Source organism: Scyliorhinus canicula, chromosome 1, assembly GCF_902713615.1.
Source record: "Scyliorhinus canicula chromosome 1, sScyCan1.1, whole genome shotgun sequence".
Taxonomy (NCBI): domain Eukaryota; kingdom Metazoa; phylum Chordata; class Chondrichthyes; order Carcharhiniformes; family Scyliorhinidae; genus Scyliorhinus; species Scyliorhinus canicula.
In genome coordinates this window covers 48,599,521-48,622,877 of record NC_052146.1, presented here as the reverse complement: position 1 = coordinate 48,622,877, position 23,357 = coordinate 48,599,521, and the positions used below count along the sequence as shown (strand labels likewise).

Here is a 23,357-nt window from a genome sequence, read left to right as displayed (position 1 = left end):
TCTTGATGAGGCGAGAACTAGATGGTCCAAGGAAAGAACTTGGATAAAGTCCCAGAGAACCAAGGCAGGCCTTTAAACAGCTCATCCCTGCACTCAGCAGTCCCTGTGGCTACATCCAATCTGCATAAAATTGGGTCGAGTGGGGCATTTTTACTCAAGGTGGGTAGAGCAAGCCAGGACGTTTCCTGACTCGTGCTACTTGCCTCAGGAACAAATATCTGACATATTCACGCTTTCTATCTCGTCAGTTCCTGTCATAATCTTTAGAACCCCGACAAGTCACCCCTCCTTTTTCTGCAGAAAAGTGAGCAGAACCTCAGTTCAGATATCATCCCAATAAATATTTGCACACTTTGCAGTGTCTCGATATACTTTTTATAATATGGAAACTAGAACTGTGTTGACTCCTACATTTTTTTATATTATGTAGGCTTAGGAAAGAGTATGGCATCAGTAAGTCAATATTCTTTTGACCTCCGTTCTTTCCTATACCTGCCCTTTACTTACCCTGCCCTTTTTGCAATTTGCTGTTATGTCAATTATGCAGAACCTGACTATGATAGTCATTAAGAGCTTATTGATACTCTGGAAACCAGTCACACGATGAAGATGGTATTTATTGTCTTGAAGGTATTGTTTGGCACTATTGCTAACTTGTTTGGTTACTTCACTGGTAATTGGGATGAGGCTGAATGTCAGTATTTGGATTGGTTAGGTATTTTATGGATAGGGCATACTTCTCCTCCTCATGAAGACCTGTCCGAAATGTTCCAACTCTGTTGCGTCCGTTGGAGTTTCTGGTGTAGTGCCACTGTTTTTGCTTCCCTGCCTCCATTTTGGTTTGACTATCCAAGCTTCATAATAATAGCCACTGCCCTTCAAAATAATTAAGTTGTATATGGAATACTTTAAAATATGTAAATGAATTATATTAATCCAGTTCTCTCTGTTTCGTAATCAGAAACAAAATGGTGTGCAGCTGCAAACTTAGTTGATCACTTTGTGGATATAGGGCAGCACGGTGGCGAAGTGTTTGGCACTGCCGCTTCATGGCGCCAAGGTCCCAGGTTCGATCCCAGCCCTGGGTCACTGTCCATTGTGGAGTTTGCACATTCTCCCTGTGTTTGCGTGGGTTTCGTCCCACAACCCAAAGATGTGCAGGGTAGGTGGATTGGCCACGCTAAATTGCCCTTAATTGGAAAAAACGAATTGGGTACTCTAAAAAAATTTTGCTAAATTAAAAAAATACTTTCAATGGATAGATAGCCTCATGGCTATTGGAATAGCTGATCTAGAGTGTTGCAGTTTAAAAAAAAATTAATTAATTTACAGGATGTAGGCGTCGCTGGACAAGCCAGCACTTATCGCCCATCCCTAGTTGCCCTTCAGAAGGCGGTGGCAAGTTGCCTTCTTGAGTCGCTGCAGTCCTTAAGGTGTAGGTATACCCGCTGTGCTGTTAGGAAGGGCTGTAGATGGTCAGAGGGTTGTAGCCTTGTAGACATGCTTTGGGAAGGTGAGGAGGTGAATTACTCGCCATAAGGTTACATACATAGATACATAACACAGAACATACAGTGCAGAGGGAGGCCGTTCGACCCATCGATTCTGCACCGACCCACTTAAGCCCTCACTTCCGTCCTATTCCAATAACCCCTCCCACCGTTTTTGAACACGAAGGGCAATTTAGCATAGCTAGTCCACCTAACCTGCACATCTTTGGGCTGTGGGAGGAAACCGGAGGAAACCCACCCAGACATGGGGAGAACGTACAGACTCCACACAGACAGTGACCCAGTGGGGAATCGAGCCTGGGACCCTCAGTGCTGTGAAGCCACAGTGCTAACCACATGTGCTACCATGCTGCTGCCATATGTTCCTAGTCTTTGGCCTGCCCTGGCAGCCACAGTATTAACATGGCTAGTCCAGTTCAGTTTCTGATCAATAGTAACCCCCAGGATGTTGATTGTGGAGGATTCAGCTATGATAGTGCCATTGAATGTCATGGGATGGTGGTTAGATCCTCTCTTGCAGGAGATGGTCATTGCCTGGCACATGTGTGGCGCGAATGTAACTTGCCACTTGTCCGCCCAAGCCTGGATATTGTCCATGTCTTGCTGCATTTGGACATGGACTGCTTCATTATCTGAGGGGTCACAAGTGATGCCTTTGCTTCACAAAATCAGGGAAGCTGTCAGAGGATTGATCGTTCTAAAGATCTGTGGCATTTTAACACTCAGATTTGCCTCCTGATTCCAGCATATGCAACGGTCCCTGGTCTGAAAACAAGATACTAACAAGATCTAGTCAATATGACATCTTTCTATGCTCCCTCGCCCACTCTAGCTTTCTATCTCAGACCCCATTGTAATCTAGATCTCTGCAGGAAAAACCTTTCCTTCCTTATCCCACATGGAATCCATCAACATGAAATCCATCCTCCTCTTTTGAAAATGCAAATATACAAATTCCGTGAAAGATGTTTGTGACGCATACAGAAAATTAGTAGTATACAAAGGTGAAAGAAGGAAAATGGTAGAATCAAAAGACAGAAACAAAAAGGGAGTATATAAGGCAATTGCGTGGGAGGAAACAGCAATGGATGAAAGACTGGTGCATAGAATAACGGAGTATAGGGGTGGCACGGTGGTGCAGTGGTTAGTACTGCTGCCTCACGACGCCGAGGACCCGGGTTCGATCCCGGCCCCGGGTCACTGTGCGTGTGGAGTTTGCACATTCTCCCCGTGTCTGTGTGGGTCTCACCCCTACAACCCAAAGATGTGCCTGGTAGGTGGATTGGCCAGGCTAAATTACCCCTTAATTGGGAAAAATATAATTGGGTACTCTAAATTTATTTTTAAAAGAATAGCGGAATAACAGCAATAACAGGAAGAGACATCATAATTACTTTTAGCTTCTTCAAGAATATTGCAACTGGAGAGAAACATGTTCTATTGTCTGGTTTCCATGATTTATGTACAACTATACTATGTGTGCATCACCAAAATTTGGCGATTCGTCATTATCGTTCGGTTTCTATTATCCATGTGATGGGAGGGGTGAAGCTCTTAATATTTATTCCGGTCTACAATCAAAATTTATGAACTTTCCTTTGATTAATGAAGGTGGATTGCCAGGTGCCTTCTCTGTGTGATGCTGGTTTTGGGATGGCTTAATAGATGGCTGCAATAGTTTTGTGCCCCCAAGTCACTCTTCCTTGATCCGACGATGGCAGAAAAAGTACACTGAGGTAAGTTCATGAACAAAACTCACTTCAGAAGTAGTTATTAATGTTTGAGCTGGAAATGTAAGAATATTATTTTACAAGAATGTTAGAACTATATGTGGAAATCAAGTATGACGGTACAAAAAAGCATAATGATGTAAAAAAAATCAAGGATAAACTTGCACTTTAATTATTTAAAATTATGTCTTGCACTATGTCTTACACTTGTATGAGTTGACTTTTTATATATAACACACAATGTCAGAATCCAATTTATACAATGCTATAGGAGTTTGTTTTTGCCTTTACTTTAGCATTGAGGTATGTGCAAATAAAGTTGCATTATTAATCTCATTTTAATGTGAATTTTCAGATTTGAGCTTGAATGAGACAGACGTACAGAAAAAAGATACTGAGGAATAATACATAACGTGTAACTGTGGAATTGACATGGTGAGTTGGTTTCTTAGTTTTGTGATATTTTTATAGTGTAGTTTGTTATGCCCAGTAAATTCTCTTTGAATTGGTCTTCATTCTTTAGGGACTTTGTATTCCATGAACAGTTCCTGAGAAATTTTGAACAGGTTGTGCTTCACTAGAAAACTGCTATATTATGCCATCCTACATATGCCCCAAAAGAGCAGTTTCAACACTTTGCTTTGGATTTAAAAAACAATAAGATTAAAACCCAAATGACGTAGATTTTTAAGCAGACCATTTATTTTTCAAAACCATTGCTCTAGCTTTCTTTCATCTCTTCTACTGAATTTTCAACACAACCCACTGCTATCAGGTCCTTCTGCTAGCTGCTCGCACTCACTCTCCTTTCCCTAAAGCTAGTGGCTTTGCTTTTGCCCTCCTTCCAGACATTCTCAACTCCTCCCTGCCCAGTGCACACTGAAATTCCTGCTGCAATCAATGAATTGTACTTGGTTTTATGTAGAACATCATCAATCATGGCAGGGGTTAGGAAGAGAATAGGAACCTATCCATAAATGAGGGCCCCAGTATAATGCAGTCTACTAATGTAGTCTATAATGTCTACTGTGTACGTTCCCTCGGCCGCAGAAAAGTCAACATTGACAGTGAGACTCTCACTAATTCAGTTTTGAAATTGGGCACAATATTATTTTTCTCTACTTTTTGACATTTTTATGGGTGAAATAGTGGTCTTAGCAATGTGATGAAGCAATTAAAATAATTAACAAAATACTGGGACAGTTGAATGTAATTAGAGTGAGGCTATGCCAAGTCTTTATAGCACACTTGCTCGACCACATCTGGAACGGTGTGACCATACCTGGAACGATGTGAAGATAGTTAAGGGAAATCTTAAAATATAATCAAATGTTGATTGGCTTAGATAGAGTACATCCTGAATATTTTAGAACAAGATACAATGCAAGGACAGGGCATCATAAATGTAAATACTGAAAAATCAGTTTTAATCACATTCTTCATTTGACTGGTTGGTGCTTGCCTGGAATGATTTGCCAGGTGGGTTATTGTAGAGACATGATTTAGGCATGTTCAAAAGTATGGTAAAATTCTAGTCTCTGTTCAGAGTTAAAATATTAGGCCAAGCTTTGGTGGGTCTTGACTTTCTGTTCTTAAGCATATATGACACCTGCTTCCTCATACTTCCTGACTGGAAAATCATTGTTGAGTTCCCCTTTTAATTTCCTCTGTTGCAAGTACACTTGATGGCCTAAAAGATTAGAAAATCATTTGAGGCAAGTTATTCTTTGCAGTCATTGAAATTATAAAATGGCATTTGATTGATTTGAACTGCTTTACTCGCGGATATGAAATTTTTGTTCTAGGTTAGTCTGCATAAATGTAGAATTACAAGTTTTCCGGTGGTTCATGCCTGCTACCTTTGTAACTTGGAAATTAGTTCATATATTGTATTCATCTTCCACTTCCCCTGGAGTTCCTCTTACTTATGTGGTCACATTAACCATCATTCTCGGAACTGAAAGTATAGCTTTCTTGATCACCAAGAAATGTTAATTTAATAATCAGGACCTATTCAGTTAATGGTAGGGAGTTGGGAAGAGTTACAGAACAAAGAGATTTAGGGGTACAGGTTCATAGTTCCTTTAAGGTGGAGTTGCAGGTGGCCAGGGTGTTGAAGAAGGTTTTATTGGTTAGAATATTGAATGCAGGAGTTGGGATGCCTTGTTCAAGTTGTACAAGACATTGGTAAGATCACACATGGAATACTGTATTCAGTTCTGGTCAACCTATTATAGGAAGGATATTATTAAACTAGAAAGAGTGCTGAAGAGATTTACGAAGATGTTACCAGGACTTGATGGTCTGAGTTATAAGGAGAGGCTGGATAGGCTGGGACTTTTTTCCCTGGAGCATAGGAGGCTTAGGGGTGAACTTATAGAGGTCTATAAAATAATGAGGAGCATCAATAAGGTAGATAGTCGACATCTTTTCACAAAGGTAGAGGAGTCTAGAACTAGAGGGCATAGGTTTAAGGTGAGAGCAGAGAGATACAAAAACGACCAGAGGGGAAATTTCCTCACGCAGAGGGTAGTGAGCATCTGGAACGGCCTGCCAGAGGCAGTGGTAGAGGCGGGTATAATTTTTCCTTTAAAAAGCACTTTGACAGTTACATGGACAGGGTGGGTGTAGAAGGATATGGGCCAAATGCAGTCACGTGGGACTGGCTTAGTGATAGAAACTGGGCAGCATTGACCAGCTGGGCCGATAGGCCTGTTTCCATGCTGTAAACATCTGTGACTCTAAAATGCAGAATCAGGAAATTATTCTTGCAGATCCAAATGATATGCTTTACATTTGAGAAACCACATAATACATACAGACTTATTACAATTTGGTGGTTGGTTAGCTTAGTTGGCAGGTCGGTTAGTTTGTGATGCAGAGCGAGGCCAACAACGTCGGTTCAATTCCCGTGCTGGCTGAAGTTATTGATGAAGGCTCCGTCTTTTCAACCTTGCCCCTCACCTGAGGTGGGGTAGCCCTCGGGTTAAATCACCACCAGAAAACAGCAAGGGCAGCAGAGCGTAGGAGAGGGTGAAGAGGAAACAGCAATCTAATGGGCTTAGGAAAGGAGTAAGATCACCCCTGAGAGGAGGGGGGCACCACACTAGCGGGGAAAACTAACGCAGGAAGAATGAGAATGGGGGGGCTGTGGCGCACCTCCCGACGGAACACAAGGCAAATACAAAAATAAGAAAGGGTTGGTTTTCAGATTGGCTTCAGCAGATAAGGTGCAGGTTGAGGAAGCAAGATAGCACTGTAAGCAGCCACTTTGAAGGACTGTAAGCAGCCACTTTGAAGGACTGTCAGCAGCCACTTTGAAGGTTCCCTGGGCAAAGGGAGACCCCGGAGTGCAGGGAACGACACAGTTGGCGGCCATGTTGAGTGCCCCCTGGACAAAGGAAACCCTGGAGTGCAGGGGCCCGGCCTCATGGTGAGAGCGGTGACCGTGGCCCTTTTGAACAGCCCCCTAACAAAGGGTAACCCCGAAGTACAGGGGCGTATTCACCAGATAAGTATGGTTGACCCCGCAGGAAGGGGGGAGGCGGTGGTCAAATTCTCTCCCCCCCCCCCCAACCAGGATTATCACCTGGAATGTCAGGGGACTTAACAGCCCAGTGAAAAGCTCCAGAGTCTTCGCCCTTTGAGGAGTTTGAAAGCCAACATAGTCTTCCTCCAAGAGACGCACCTGAGGGAGAAGGACTGACTAAGGAAGGGTAGGATGGGAGAGACGTATCATTCATGTTACGGGATGACGGCTAGCTATCCAAATTAGTAAGAGGACAGTGTTTACGGCGACAAAGACAGTCACGGACCCAGGGGGACAGTATGTAATGGTCAGCGATGTCCTCGGTGGGGCACTGGTAGTCCTGGTAAACGTGTATGTGCCCAACTGGGATGACACGGATTTTATAAAGAAGACTATGGTGGAGAGGGGAGACTTTAACTGTGTATAGGACTCCTCCCAATTCTTGCGATCTCTTGAATCCCTTTTATTCTCCCTCCGAAAGAGTACCTTACTCCATCACCCTATTTCCGTGACCTCACCAAACTTACACATCTTTGGACACTAGGGGGCAATTTAGAATGGTTAACCCACCTAACCCGCACATCTTAGGACTGTGGAAAAAAATGGAGCACGTAGAGGAAACTCGCAGAGACATGGAAGAACGTGCAAACTCCGCACAGTCACCCTAAGCCAGAATTTAACCCAGGTCTCTGGCGCAGTGAGGCAGCAGTGCTAACCACCCATTTATCTTGTGCGAATGTTCTTTGTTCAAAAGGGTGCATGGAAACATTGTTAGGTACTCCTGACTGATGGTGACTTCCTTGTTCATTGAGGGTGGTTGAATTTGAATATTTGTAAGCTTGGGAGTCCAGCAATCTTGCTATAGCTGGTTGACGTACTGGAATTTACATGTAGTCATTAATATAAACTGTTTATCAGCATGCTGGCTATTACTTTATTCGGATTTTTGTGATTATCAATTTCACAATCAGCATCTTATTTATCAGCAATTGAGGGGCAAACTGGCCTTAAGAGCATTGTTCTTTTACCACTGACTAGGACACATAATTATGGGGTTATATTCTTAATGGAAAATCTTTTTACTTGTATTAGAAATCTGAAACTTGGCTCTGTAACTGTTAATGGATGAAATGGCCCACTTAAGATTTCTGAACTAAGTGATGTGGTTTATTTCTCAACATATAAATATAATTTTGGTATAATTATATCAACGTGCACTTATTAAGATGATGTGAATATTTAATGGAAGACAGCTCCATAATGCAGCATAGTATGGAATTCTCTCTTGCATCAGTGCTGGTACCAGTTCAATAGTGCAAACAAAAATCTTTGGATTGCTTACAAAAACAAATTTATCTTGTGTAGCTTATGCAAAGTTGCCTATGTTTTTAATTCCAAGTGATAGTAGAACTTGTGCCATGAAGTGATATGTTTTAAATGACGCAAGTTTAATTTTTGTACGTAGATGGTGTGAAAACTGGGTATCAAACAGTGCTTGGTTAAATATTTAACCATCCATTTTTTAAAATTGCTATGCTATGCAAAGGGTTAAATAGGTCCCTTAAGTTTATTTTTAAGCAAATTTTTATTTGGCAAATTTTCAGTTACAGTACAGTCAGAACCTATAGAGGAAAGTCGAATTATTTTTCTGGGAGAGAAAGCTTTACCCCTAATTTTGGAAGTGTTAGGCAGGGAGGGAGCAAGATTCAAATAAAAATGTCCTCTGTTTTCATCAGCACCCAATAGCAACTCAAGGTAACATTCCTGATGAAGTTAAGTTTGGAAGTAGGGAAACCTCTTGCTGCACAGTTATATCTGATGGTTGACTGAAACTGAAGGGAAGGAAATTCCTTAATTTTTGAGTGTTCCTCTATGCTCGCAGCAGCAACGTAAAAATTGAAAGCTGCGATCTACATAATTAAGTTAGAATTCTGAGTTTGCCCAATAATTGCTTCACCCAGAAGCACAGCTTTAGCTTTTGTGTAAGCTGAGAGAACCCAGCTCTATATCACTGCCACGTGCTACATTATCTGACGTTCAATACTGGGTGAGCTGAAATTTTCTTCATCAAAATATTGGGAAAACTGGGATCATATTTTTGGGCGCTCACTCCAAATACCATCCTCTAGCTATCTATTCCATCCCGCTTCCTTGCAGCTTCTTGAAACAAAAATAGACTTTGCAACCTTGGTATTATTCGTGACCTCAGAGCTTCCAACCACATCAGTGCTATCACTAAGACCGCCTATTTGTCCCTTTGAGCCATCACCCGACTACATCACTGCTTCAGCTCATTTGCTACTGAAAGCTCCATTCATGCAGTTGCTACCTATAGACTTGACTGTTCCAGTTTATTCCTGGCTGGTCTCCCACATTCTGCCCTCTGTACACGAGGTCAGTCAAAACTCTGTTGATGGTGCCATTACACCACTCTATGAATCTATCACTCCTGTACTTGCTGTCCTATATTGGAGTTGCATCAAGCCGTACCTTCATTTAAAAACAGTAAGAAGTCTCAAACACCAAGTTAAAGTCCAACAGGTTTGTTTCAAATCACTATCTTTCGGTGCACTGCTCCTTCCTCCGGTGAATGAAGAGGTAGGTTCCAGAAACATATATATATATAGACAGAGTCAAAGATGCAAGATGATACTCTGAATCCGAGCATTTTCAGGTAATTAAGTCTTTACAGATCCAGAGAGAGGGGTAATCCCAGGTTAAAGAGGTATGAATTGTCTCAAGCCAGGACAGTTGGTAGGATTTTGCAATCCCAGGCCAGATGGTGGGGGATAAATGTAACGTGACATGAATCCAAGGTCCCGGTTGACGCCGCACTCGTGTGCGGGACTTGGCTATAAGTTGCTGCTCGGCGTCTTGTCGCGCGTCCTGAAGGCCGCCTTGGAGAACGCTTACCCGAAGATCAGAGGCTGAATGCCTTTGACTGCTGAATGATCCTCGACTGGAAGGGAACATTCCAGCCTGGCGATTGTCGCGCGATGTCCATTCATCCGTTGTCACAGTGTCTGCATGGTCTCGCCAATGTACCGCGCTTCAGGACACCCTTTCCTGCAGTATATGAGGTAGACAACGTTGGCCGAGTCGCACGAGTATGTACTGTGTACCTGGTGGGTGGTGTTCTCACATGTAATGGTGGTACCCATGTCGCTGACCTGGCATGTCTTGCAGAGATTGCCATGGCAGGGTTGTGTGGTGCCGTGGTCGCTGTTCTGAAGGCTGGGTAGTTTGCTGCAAACAATGGTTTGAGGTTGCGCGGTTGTTTGAAGGCAAGTAGTGGGGGTGTGAGGATGACCTTGGAAAGATGTTCGTCTTCATCAATGACGTGTTGAAGGCTTCGAAGAAGATGTCATAGTTTCTCAGCTCCGGGAAAGTGCTGGACGACGAAGGGTACTCTGTCGGTTGTGTGACATGTTTGTCTTCTGAGGAGGTCAGTGCATTTTTTTGCTGTAAAGCGTCGGAACTGTCGATCATTAAGTCGAGCGCCATATCCCGTCCGTATGAGGGCATCTTTCAGCGTCTGTAGATGTCTGTTATGCTCCTCCTCGTCTGAGCAGATCCTGTGTATACGGAAGGCTTGTCAATAGGGGATGGCTTCTTTAATGTCTTTCAGGTGGAAGCTGGAGAAGTGGAGCATTGTGAGGTTTTCCGTGGGCTTGCGGTAAAGCGAAGAGCTGAGGTGCCTCAACCAGGACCTTGGATTCATATCACATTACATTCACCCTGCACCATCTGGCCTGGGCTTGCAAAATCCTGCCAACTGTCCTGGCTTGGGACAATTCACATCTCTTTAACCTGGGGTTACCCCTCTCTCTGGATCTGGAACCTACCTCTTCATTCACCTGAGGAAGGAGCAGTGCTCCGAAAGCTAGTGATTTGAAACAAACCTGTTGGACTTTAACCTGGTGTTGTAAGACTACTTACTGTGCTCACCCCAGTCCAATGCTCGCTTCTCCACTTCATTTAAAAAATAATTATTATTTCCAAATCTCTCCATTGCCTCATCCCTCCCTACACTGTGATCTCCTCAAGCCATCTCTCCTATATATCAGCACTTCATCTAATTCTGGAGCTCCCTGAATTTAAATGTTCCACCATTGGTAGCTGTGCTTTCATCTGTCTCAGCCTAAGCTCTGAAATTCCCTCCTTTCACTTCTCTGACTCTTAATACGTCTCTTATTCTCTTTGACTAAGCTTTTAGCCATCAGCTCTAATCTTGCCTTTTGTGGCTCGGTGATTAATGTTGTTTGATCGTGCTCCTGTAAAGTGCTTTGGGACGCCATATTACATTAAAGTTGCTGTATAAATATAAGCTGTTTCCCAGGTATTGGAGAAAGTTTCAATAAACCGGCTATTTTGTTACGACAGAGGTTGTACATGGGAGGCTTTCAAATTAATCTGAATGTAAAGGTCATGTTTCCTTTATAATAAAGGCCACATTGAAGAGATTAAATAGCAACTGAAAGTGACGACCTGTTTTTTGCCTCCAGCTTTAATAACTTTACAAAGTACTTGAGGTTTGATGAAGAAGGGAATGTGATGAAGGGAATGAACTATTATCATCTGTGGCTTCAAATTAGCATGGATTAGCATGGAGATTTTTTATAAAGTGCCTGCTTGTCCATAGTTCCATATTTCCTCTTGATTATAGCTGCTTCATAATCCAGCTTTAGCTAGATGATTAACTCATCACACTCCTCATTCATAGAATCCCACAGTGCAGGAGAAGGCTATTCGGCCCATTGAGACTGTTCTACGTTCATTGACAGTGTTAGAGTTCCTAAATGCCAACTTTAACAAGTTGCAGAGCAGAATATATCCATCATAGATGACTGGTTCAGACAACTTTGGGCATAATCTATCAGTATCATAGAATTTACAGTGCAGAAGGAGACCATTCAGCCCACCGGCCCTTGGAAAGAGCACCCTACTTAAGACTCACACCTCCACCCTATCGCCTTTATCCCCGTAACCCAGTCTAACCTTTTTGGACACTTAAGGGCAATTTAGAATGGCCAATCCACCTAACCGGCACATCTTTGGACTGTGGGAGGAAACCGGAGCACCCTGAGGAAACCTATGCACACACGGGGAGAACGTGCAGGCTCCACACAGACAATGACCCAAGCCGGGAATCGATCATGGGACAGTGGAGCTGTGAAGCACTATGCTACCATGCTGGCTACTTGTATCCATCTTGTAAAACTCAACTTTTGGTTTAGTGCTATTTGCAGATTCCGGTGCTTCATGCTGACGCAAAACATTTTAGCAAACCATTGGAACTGAGCCTTTTTTTCAAACACATCCAAGGTGTTAAATCATGATCTTTAGACACACAGTGATTAGTCTATCACTGTCCAGTTCATTGATTACTGACATTTTCCCACACAGTGTGAGGTACCCACCTAAGGTTTGAGGAGCCCACAGTGTGTAAGCCAGTTTCTTGTGTCATTTTATGTAAATAGACTTGCCCTTTGGAGACTCCTTTGGAGATAGCTTATACTGTTTTTGAACCAGCCATTAGAAGTTAAGTAGAGTTGAAAATTAATGAGTTTGTACTCACATTCACCAGGGGATTGAGTTTCTGGTTCTGCTTAGCAAGGAGAACACTTGAAGGAAGGCAGTTTCTTACAGAAGGGAACATTCCAATAGCACCTAGCAACCAGAAAGAATGAATTTGGAAAGAAGCTTATGATTGGGTAGCCTGCCCTTGATTGGAAATGGTAATGGTACTTTTTTTAAAATCAGCTTGTTCCAAGTGGCCTGTACAGTATAATCACGTCTCTGCTGATATATTCTGAATACCAGTATCAGTAATTAGTAGAAAGCAATTAAATGATACATTGTAACCTCCCCAGTTCAAAGTCTATTGTTTGGCAACACCAGTTGCTGGATATGTTTTGAACAGACCCACCTGTTTCCACAACATCAATGGTATAATTTTAGTACAGTATTTTGCAAGTGGAAACATGGAAGGTACGATATTTGGTTCAGTAAAACCATTTTTATTACTGTTTTGTAATGTTTTATCACTTTTATGGTTCAGGTAAATATTTATGTCTACTGTATTTTCCGGTTCACATGCTTGTAGTTAGGTCTTCTAATATCATTCTAAAACGCAGAAAATTCTGAAGTACAGAAATGGTTCCCTGGACTAGAGAGGTTACTAAGTTTATTGTAATTCGGCAATTAAAGCATCAATTTAGTTATCTTGAGGCAAATTGTCTTGGGAAATACCAGTTGTGAATATTAATGCCATCATTAACCAAGTTTGCCAGAATGAGCATGTCCTCAATCCTATGCTCTCTGACAAACCTGCTGGTGTCCAGATGACATATACATTTGAATAATGAATATAAAATAGGTAATATTTCCGTCTCCATTATACAGAAGGAAACACCACCGTTAATTGACTGGGAAAGCATAATATGCATTTCTTTGGCTAAAAAGGAAATTAATCCTTCTTTCAGGATGAAGAAGGACAACATAGTTTGGAATGTATCCAAGCCAATCAGATCTTTCCCAGAAAACAGCTAATTAGAGAAGAAGAAAACCTCCAGGTACAGAAGAAAATTTTAATTGGAAGTACTGTAGACTTTAAGGCAGCTTTCCATTTACAAATGCGATATTCTGATCATTTCCATGGTAAGTGATGATCTGCTTAACCAACCTCCATTTATCAGCATCAGGTCTCCTAATTGTATGCTCCAAAATGATACTGAGATCAACAATGGCTCCAATCTCGGACTCCTGCTGTTTGGTGTTGAATGCTTGATGTCCTATTGGTACTGATTTGGATCGATGTTTAAAATGAAATGAAAGCCTTGCATTTATACAATGCCTTCTATAACCTTGGAATGTCCCAAAGTATTTTACAGCCAATTAGAATTTTTTCAAGTGCAGTTGCTGTTGGAATATGGCAGCCAATCTGTGCATAGCAAAGTCCCAGAAACAGCAGTATTATGATGAGAAGCCAATCTATTTTGTTGTTGGCTGGGACAAATTGAATAGGACCCTGGTGATAACTACCCTGCTCTTCAAAATATTACAATGGGATCTTTTTACACCCAAGTGTGCAGAGGACCTTTTAAAAGATACCTCAGCAGTGAAGTACTCAAACACTCTTTCAATATTGTACTGTAGTGTTGGTCCAGATTTTGTATTCAAGTATAGAGTGGGACTTGCAACCATAACCTTCTAACTCGGGCAACCAATGCTACCAGTTGCCACGTCAGGATCAACTGGCAGGAATTTTTTGACTTCCCCTGTCTCAATTGAAAATACTTCTTTTATTGTATGGAAGTCCTGATTATCAGACTATTGGATGTTAGTGTTTAATGTCAATTTTAGGAGTCATTTTCTGCCTTACTTCACAGAGGTTTAAGTACTCCACAACGCGTTTTTTTTAAACTTCTCATCTGAGCTGCATCAGTATGCAGGCCATGTGTTTGCTGGCTGAGCCAAAATTACATCAACAAATTTCTGCATAACTAGATGTAATATTAGGTTGTAGAATTTTGTTTATTCATTACTTAATCTGCATAATAACTGCTTCCCAATTACTAAAAATTTTAGGTGCCTTTTCCTGAGCTTCATGGAGAAAGTACAGAATACATAGGACGTGCCGAGGATGCAGTTATTGCTTTGTCTAACTACCGATTGCACATCAAATTTAAGGAAACAGTTGTGAATGTAAGTGTTGAAAGATATTTTGAATAATTAACAGCTGACAAAGTGAGATTTTATTGGATTTGGATTTGAATCAGCTGCAAACTATGGAATTTGTTTTCTTTGGTGGGTAATTCATGCAAATAATGAACCCCAGTTTGAATTTTTCCAAGACCAGCTATACTATAAAAGGGGTGTGCATGTGAGAGCAAGATTTAAAAAATGGTGAGTCTCATTTTCATAGTGATCAGGATGTAAATGCATGGGAGGTTTGCAGTAAGATTGATTGTCCAGCCTTTTGGAGCAGCAGGATTACATCTTTATGACCCAACAATTAAATGGGATATGTCTGAGTAAATCCGTTTTGAAACAGGCAGATTCACGATTAAAAGCAACATCAAATTTCCAATCTGTTACTCATTTCTTGAAATCTTTGACCAATCTCAAGTACCTCATCTTTGTTTCTGTCCCTTTATTTTAGAATTCCTGTTTTTTTCTTCCTACTTTCTTTTGTGCCTCTGTTCTGTGTACCTTTCCATGCCCTCTTCCTAATTCGCTCTCACTCACCAGCTCTTTTGCCAACATCCCATACTCTCTCAACTTCTGCTTGCACTCCCTCCCCCACATTGACAATCTTCTTCCACCCCAAATATCGCACTTTCTTTCTGCACTCTATTCATTCCCTCCTCCACAATCTCTTTCCCCCATGCAGTCTTATTCTCAAACTCGCTCCCCATTCTTGCCCACCTTTTTCCTTACCTTAATCTTCTGCTTTCTGTTTTTACCTCTATTCTGATTCTTTCTGTCCAGAATTGCAGAAGCAGGTAGTAGTATTGGTACATAGGCAAGCAGATGAGTTAGAGACAGCAACATCAAGTAATAAATGAGTAAGTTAAAATACAGTACAGCTCTTTATTGTGATGATTAAAAGGACTTTGATAGTTAGGTGGGCTACGGGAGCACCATCTTGTCTTGCACATGGTGTGTGATGGGCCATCAATTGTACGAGAGACGAGTTGTTTTATGAAAGTTAGGCTTTAATAAACTAGAACTTAGCCCTGCGGTCGTCTACAATAAAATGGACGACCGCCGGGCGTTTGACTATTTATACCTCGGCAAGGAGGCGCGGTTAACTCAGCCTCTCGACCAATCGGTCGAGAGGTACATGACCGACCAGGGCCAATGGTAAGCCGGTGTTCTGCACCAATGGCAGACAGGTATGCAAATCATATCACCACAGTGAGGAAAGATGTGGTTTGACAGTATGGTCAGTATTTATCTGGAGAGTCGGTGCACTGCAGACATTTGAGATAACAGAAGTGGTGCCATTTTCTTGTCCAGCCGTTGAGCCTTGCTCAGTCCATTTCTTCCTAGATTAGTTGGCTAAATGATGATTACAAATTACTCTCAGCCCCAGCACAGATAGATGGATGAATATTATTAAGGAAAATTACTTAACTTTTAGAAGTACTCCCAAATGAAACTGATCTTCCAGTTCGGGAATTATTAGACTAACAGTGCTGTGAGCTGTTTTGACAGGGGCCTGGTGCATTGAAACAATAATTGGCATCCTCCTATCAGTGACATTGTATTGTCAGACATTAGGACTTATGGAATCCCAAGGGTGGTGCTCCTGGTAATGGAAAGTAGTTAACCCTACTAAGAAATATGGCAATGCTTTTTTATTTTTTATTTTATATCGCTTATCAAAAAATCCGAATTGTCTGCAGATTTTTCAGATTTTGGTTAAAAGCACTCACCTACATTCTGATCAATGACTCTACACAGCAGAGACCAGTTAAGAGGTGTTCCACGGCATGGGTAAAATTGAGAATTCATAGAATTTGACCATCAGTTTGCACGTTTCTGCTGTACCGAATTCTGTAAATATTATATCTCGGCTGCACATTTTACTAATACGTGGAGAACTTGGAAGAGTTAAGGATTATGACTGTTGGGAGAATTTTATCTTTCGATCATGTAATTGGAAAAATGTTTGCATTAGGGACTAGTTTAATCCAAGCAGAGATATGCATTGCTCTGTTAAATGAAATTACAAAATGGAAGTGTTTAACTTTCTGAATTCTACTTTATAGCTTACAGAGCAAAGAGATTTAGCTTTTCTGTTTTGTTTTTGGTTTCCTGTATAGAATATTTATCAAAATACCTCTTGTGAAATAACAGTAAGTATTATTTATTTAAGTAACCCTAACATCGTTGATGAAAAATGTTTCCGCATAATGCTGACAGTGCATTGTGACATTGCAGACCTTCATGCACGATTGAGTTAAATTGTGATTTTTAACCAAACATTGCATAGTAATGATAATAGAATTTCCTGAAGCAGTGTTGTAACTTGGCCTTTTTATAGTATTGACAGCAGTGTACTACAGGAAAAAAATCAAACTTAAGCAACTTGCTTGTTATATGCTTCTAAGTAGTCATTGTTGCTGATATCCCATTCATGACTAGAACTATTACTTCATCCTACTGTTAGACAACTTTTCTATAGAAACAATTCCAGTTTGGGACAGCAAAATCTACACCATGTATTGCTGCATGAACTTAACATTTCAAATGGACATATCAAAATATTAGTGCCCAGTATTATGCTTTACTGGAATCTAAAAACACTGCTGAAGGATTTGCAACCTTTTATCATACTAATTAAGAATATCACTGCTTCAATGCAGTTAAGAGCAAGATTATGCTGCAAACTAATATGTTTTCACTTAAAACTGATTTCCTAACTAAATTGATTTACGCCAGTAATTACATATCTTAATTGAGTGGCTATAATTGAAAATTTATTAAACGTGTTTCAAAATTCTCTTGTACTTCATATTTGTTCCACCAGTACCAGATGTTTCTTTACCAGCTGCATTAAGCTGAACGCATGGACAGTCTGAGCCATAGAATCAGTTGCTTGTTTTTTTTTTGCACTGCCTGACTCTGCACTCTTCACTTAATGATGCATGTTTCAAATGGCTACTTTGCTGCTCTTGAATAGGCTTTTGATATGTGAGAATATGTTTTGTTATCTAGTTGGAGAATTAAATAGTTTTAGTGTTTAACTGAGTATTGTGTCACGTTAATACAAGCATAACAGGGTCCTTCCCATGTTTTCCCAACTTCATTAGCTCAACACTATTTCTAAAAGTCATCATCTCTCCTTAAAGTGGTCAAGCATTCTGGACAAGGTTACATGGGAACCAGCAACTATGTGGGATCTTTCCGAGTGGCTCATGAGCTCCATTTATGCTGCATATTTGTGAGACTACAGTGATGAGCGTTAAGCAGTTTAACTGTAGGAGGCAATCCTGATCTTCTCCTCTCAGCCTGTGACTAAGATCAAGCATAGGCTCAAGTGTGAGATTAGGTGTAATGCCTGTTCTTGTCAGCTTGGATCAGCTTGTGGGGACCATGAATTGGATTCAATTTGAATTGGTTTCTAGGACAAGCAACGAGATACATATGGGGCTTGCCCTATCCACTCTGCACATTGGCTTTGTGACTCTGAGAAAGTAGTAAAATGTAAAACTCTTCTCATCTAAAGTTACTCCATGCACTCCCAGCAGCCTCTGGATAATGAGCAGGTGCTAGAATCGTGGTTTATTTTAATTGTCCCTCACCCCAACTTGCTTCCCATCCTTCGAAAAAGTGCTAGGACTCTGATTCTCTGATCCCAATTATGCCCCAGCTGACACTGAGACTAAGGTGAACTAATTCGTCTCACACACTCAAACCCAGAACCTTCCTGGTCTGTCTGACTCAGTATTAGTACTAGGCACACTTAATCATTAAGCCATTGCTGAAATCTCCTTTTTTGTTTGAAAGAAGCATACTCATTTTGTGCATTCATTTCTTTGAAGTTATTGTCATATAGGTTCTTCACCTTCATACAGCATTCATCATACAGCCTAGGGGTGAGATCCTCAACTTCTCCAGTTGATCTTTGGTAACCAGTGTGATTCCAATATCTCATTCCTCAGAAACATTGATTATTGCATTTAGAAACATAACTCTGAATTGGTGACGTTGCTTTTAAATGCTAATAAATTTTAATCTGGGATTGACATATTTGAATTTTACAGTTGGAAATGTTATATCCTATTTATGTGGATTGTGGTTTAGTCATAGCACGCAAGCCTCCGAGTGATGAGGTTGCGCTGAAACTGCACTTGAGATATGTGTGCACATAATCTAGGCCGACACTTCTGTGCAAGTACTGAGTGAGGCATATGTGTGCAGGCCTGTTTGCACACTGGTGAATGTAAAAGATCCCATGACACTTCTGAAAGAAGCACAGATTAATTTTTCAGTTGCCCTAATGACATTTATCCTTCGACCAGTGACATCAAAAACTAATTATCTGGTCATTTAGCTTGTTGTTTGAGGGAACTTGCTATATGCAAATTAGGTATACATTTGTCCATATTACAACTGTTTCTACTCTTCATTAATAGATAGTTAGTTGTGGAAGACTTTGAGATACCTCAAGTTTGTAAAAGGCACTATATAAAAGCAAGTTCTGTTTTTGCTTTCAGAAGAAAGTTTGCAGGACCTACTCTGATCCTGGATACTATCAATGATCTGTTAATGTAATGGACCAAATTCCGCAGTAGCTTGATAGTAGTTTACAGTTAACAACAACCTACCTGGCCACTATATGTTCCTTCAATAATCATATTTTGTCCGGTTCATTCTCACGATACTCCATCTCTTTAGAGGGAAAAGGTTAATGGAAGAAAATGAGCATGTTTTTAGCCAAACACAAAAGCTCCCTTGTGTCTGGAAAGCCACTTTGCCTGCATAAATAGGTTGTTGAGTGGCCAGGCTGTAACTAGAAAGAGAGGCCATCTGTTTTTTACGGTAGGGTTAATTTGCTTTTATGCTGTCTTTGTGGAGGCACCAACTCCACTTTATCCACAGAACCTGCCTTGTGAAGAGTGCATGTCTCTGGAGGCACTAGTGCATTTAACTATTTGCACTTGGCTAACCAGAATCCGAATTGAGTTTATTTGCCTTGCATAATAGGGATTAATATGGTCCACAGTTTTGCAGTGTAGTTTGTGTGGTATAAATTCCACTGAAAACGGTAACCATACAAAAGAAACATGAGATATTAAACTGGTTACTCCAAGAACAGGGTAGGGGTATTTTGGTTCTAGCATTTAGCAGTTGCTAAATGTGCAAGCCCTGGTCAGAAGGTGAAATGTTGGGCTTTAAATGGGGTCAGCATTCTAGATGCTTTACATCGTATTTGAAACAGGCTTAATTGACAACTTGATGCTTGGAGACTTGGAAAGCAGGTAATTATAGGCCAGTTAGCTTAATTTTGGTAGTAGAGAAGATGCAATCTATCATCAAGGAAGAAACAGTGAGGCTTCTAAATGGAAATTGTACCATTGGACAGATGCGGCATGGATTCATAAAGGACAGGTCACACCTAACTAATTAGTGGAATTTTTTGAGGTCATTACCAGTGTGGTAGACAATGGGGAGCCAATGGATGTGGTGTATCTGGATTTCCAGAAAGACTTTGACGAAGTGCCACACCAAAGGTTGCTATTTAAGAGAATGATGCATGGCATTAAGGGTAAAGTAGTATCATGGATAGAGGATTGGTTAATTAATAGAAAGTAGACTGGTCTGGGGGGGTGGAGCACAGGGTTTCGCTCTATGCAGATGACCTGCTTCTGTACGTTTCAGACCCTAGAGAGGGGATGGAAGAAATCATGAGGGCTTTTGGGGAATTTGGCTGGTTTTTGGGGTATAAGCTTAATATGGAAAAGAGTGAGATGTTTGTGCTCCAGGCGAGGGGACAGGAGAGGTGACTGGGAGAGCTGCCGTTTTAGGTTAGGTACCTAGGCATCCAAGCGGCGCGGGAATGGGACCAGCTCCATAAATTGAATCTGGCCCGGCTGGTGGACCAAATGAAGGATGATTTTCGGAGATGAGATGCGCTTCCGTTGTCTCTGGCTGGGAGGGTGCAAAAGGTGAAGATGACGGTCCTCCCGAGATTCCTATTTGTATTTCAGTGTCTCCCCAACTTTATTCTGCTGTCCTTTTTTAAGCGGGTCAACAGAGTGATCATGGGCTTCGTCTGGGCGGGCAAGATCCCCCCCCCCCCCCCCCCCCCGAGTAAGGAAGATAGTGCTTGAGCGGAGATGGGTGAGCAACTATTCCTGGGCGGCTAATATAGCCAAGATCAGGAAATGGGTGGTGGGGGAGTAGTCGGCATGGGTGCGTATGGAGGCGGCTTCATGCAAGGGCACCAGTTTGGGGGCGTTGGTTACTGCGCCTCTGCCGTTCCCGCCAGCACAGTACTCCACCAGTCCAGTGGTGGTGGCGGCCCTGAGAGTTTGGGGCCAGTGGAGGCGACATGTGGGAGCATTGGTCTGGGCCCCAATCTGTGATAATCACCTGTTTGCCCCGCGGAGTATGGACGGGGGGTTCCAGTTATGGCGCAGAGCGGGGATTGCGAGGGTGGGGGATATGTTAATAGAGGGGAGCTTTCTGAGTACGAGAGCATTGGAGGAAAAGTTTGGGTTGGCGAGGGGAAACTAATTCAGGTATCTGCAGGTGCGGGACATCCTTTGTAAACAGGTGTCAACCATCCCGCTCCTACCACAAAGGGGCATTCGGGACAGGGTAGCTTCCAGAGGGTGGGTAAGAGAAGGGAGCGTCTCGGACATTTATAAGGAGCTTATGGGGTCGGAGGAGACGCAGACCGAGTAGCTGAAGTGCAAGTGACAGGAGGAGCTGGGAAGTGAGGCAGAGCAATGTTTTTCAAACTTTTTTTCCGAGGACCCGTTTTTAACAACCGGCCGATCTTTGCGACTCACGTCGGCCGACCTGCACGACCCACCATTTTCTCTTACCTGGGTCGAAATTCTCTGACCACCAGCAGGTTTGGAGAATCGCCTGGGGCCGCTGAAAATCCCGCCCCCGCCGTGGCAGAGATTCTCCGCGGGGGCGGGAATCACGCCACTCCGATCGGCGAGGCCTCTGCGGCGATTCTCCGGCCCACGATGGGCCGAAGGCCCGCCGCTGGGAGGCCTCTCCCGCCGCCAAGGTTTGAACCACCTCTGGTGGCGGCGGGATCGGCGACGGGGTCCTGGGAGGGGCGTGGGGTGATCGGACCCCGGGGGTGCCCCAACGGTGGCCAGGCCCGCAATCGGGACCCCCCGATCAGGGTGCGGGCCAGTGCCCTGGGGGCACTCTTTCTCCTCCGCCATGGCGGAAGCGAAAGAGAAACCCACAGCGCGCATGCGCCGGTGGTGACGTCAGCGGCAGCGGGCCGCTGACGCCACCGCCGGCGCATGCGCGAACCGGCGAAAGCCTTTCAGCCAGCCCCACTGACGGGCAGCGGGCCTGAAAGGCCGCTGGCGCCGGTTTTTGCGCCAGTCGGCATGGTGCCAACCGCTCCGGCGTGGGGCTAGCCCCCAAAGGTGCGGAGAATACCGCACCTTTGGGGAGGCCCGACCCCGGAGTGGTTGGCACCACTCCCCTACGCCGGGACCCCCCGTCCCGCCGGGTAGGGGAGAATCCCGCCTCTTGTTTGCTGCTGCCAAAAATGGAGGAAATGGTTTTGGGTCCCTTTGGCCCTCGTACAGGTTCCTCCAATGGAAACTGTTGGATGACGGTGAAGCCTTCCTGTGTCGGAAGTATGGAGTCTCCATCTGTCCAAAGTTCTGAATTTTTTCCCTGTAAAGTTTTATCAAATAAACCCCCGCCCTGAACTTGTAAAAAAAAAATAAAATGAGTAAAATAAATGAAAGAAATGAAAAAAACACCCCGAACTTGTAAAATAAATAAAATGAATAGAATAAATGAAAGAAATAAATAACCCCCCCCTCGAACTTGTAAAATGAATAAAATAAATGAAAAAAAAAAATCAAATGAATAAAATAAATGAATAAAAACCACTACAGAACTTGTAAAACAAAAAGCTGCAACCGTTTAAAAAATATAGTGGCTGGACTGCGCATGTGTGCCCGATTATCGATGCGCAATGCAGCCAAATTTTTTTAACATGTTCGTGGAATGCGCATGCGTGCCGATCATCATGCGCAATGCGGCCGATGGTTTTTTTTAACATGTTCGCAGCCGCTTACAGCCGGTGTTATGAAAAGCCGGCTGATGCGCGGGGATTTGCGCGATCGGGAGCGCCGCAGACAACAGCTCCGCGACCCTCCCGACACTTGCGGGTCGTGCCCCCCGACTTTGAAGAACACCGAGATAGAGGATGGTCTACGGGCAGGCGCGTTGAATAGAGTCAACACGTCCGCAACATATGCGAGGCTCAGCCTGATACAATCTTATAGAAATGTGTAAAATTATGAAGGGAATAGATATGATAGATGCAGGGAGCTTGTTTCCACTAGCTGGTGAAAGCAGAACTAGGGGGCATAGCCTCAAAATAAGGAGAAGTAGATTTAGGACTGAGTTCAGGAGGAACTTCTTCACCCAAAGGGTTGTGAATCTATGGAATTCCTTGTCCAGTGAAGCAGTTCAGGCTCCTTCATTAAATGTTTTCAAGATAAAGGTGGATAGTTTTTTTGAAGAATAAAGGAATAAAGGGTTATGGTGTTTGGGCGTGAAAGTGGAGCTGAGTCCACAAAAGATCAGCCATGATCTCATTGAATGGCGGAGCAGGATCGAAGGGCCAAATGGCCTACTGCTCCTCCTACTTATGTTCTTATGTTCTAAGTTAGATTCCTGCCGCTTTCCATACTCTCTATTCTATTACTCTCTGTTCTGGAAACTTTACTAACCTGTCCTGAACCCTCCTCCACTTTAACTAGTTTAAAGTCCTCATCATTAACCTGCACTTCTTTAACTTTGATTGTCTAATTTTCCATAAAACTTAATCCCCTCCTTCTCACTATTTAATTTGAA

The 23,357-nt window shown here is 42.6% G+C and overlaps 1 protein-coding gene across 8 annotated transcripts in view; it reads left to right on the top strand.

Annotated features, from left to right (window-relative positions):
* Positions 1 to 23,357, top strand: part of mtmr3 (myotubularin related protein 3) — a 139,803-nt gene that overhangs the window by 27,101 nt on the left and 89,345 nt on the right. For 5 of the 8 annotated variants that reach the window (XR_005459876.1, XR_005459885.1, XM_038790383.1 and 2 more), the window contains exons 3-7: positions 3,123 to 3,247; positions 3,597 to 3,676; positions 13,256 to 13,345; positions 14,361 to 14,477; positions 16,604 to 16,636. Coding sequence is in view for 6 of the 8 variants with exons in the window: in XM_038790383.1 (XP_038646311.1) it covers positions 3,674 to 3,676; positions 13,256 to 13,345; positions 14,361 to 14,477; positions 16,604 to 16,636 (243 nt within the window). In the remaining 2 variants the exon portion in view is untranslated. The remainder of the gene's footprint in view (positions 1 to 3,122; positions 3,248 to 3,596; positions 3,677 to 13,255; positions 13,346 to 14,360; positions 14,478 to 16,603; positions 16,637 to 23,357) is intronic. The other 3 variants (XM_038790402.1, XM_038790419.1, XM_038790405.1) reach the window with 2 other exon arrangements.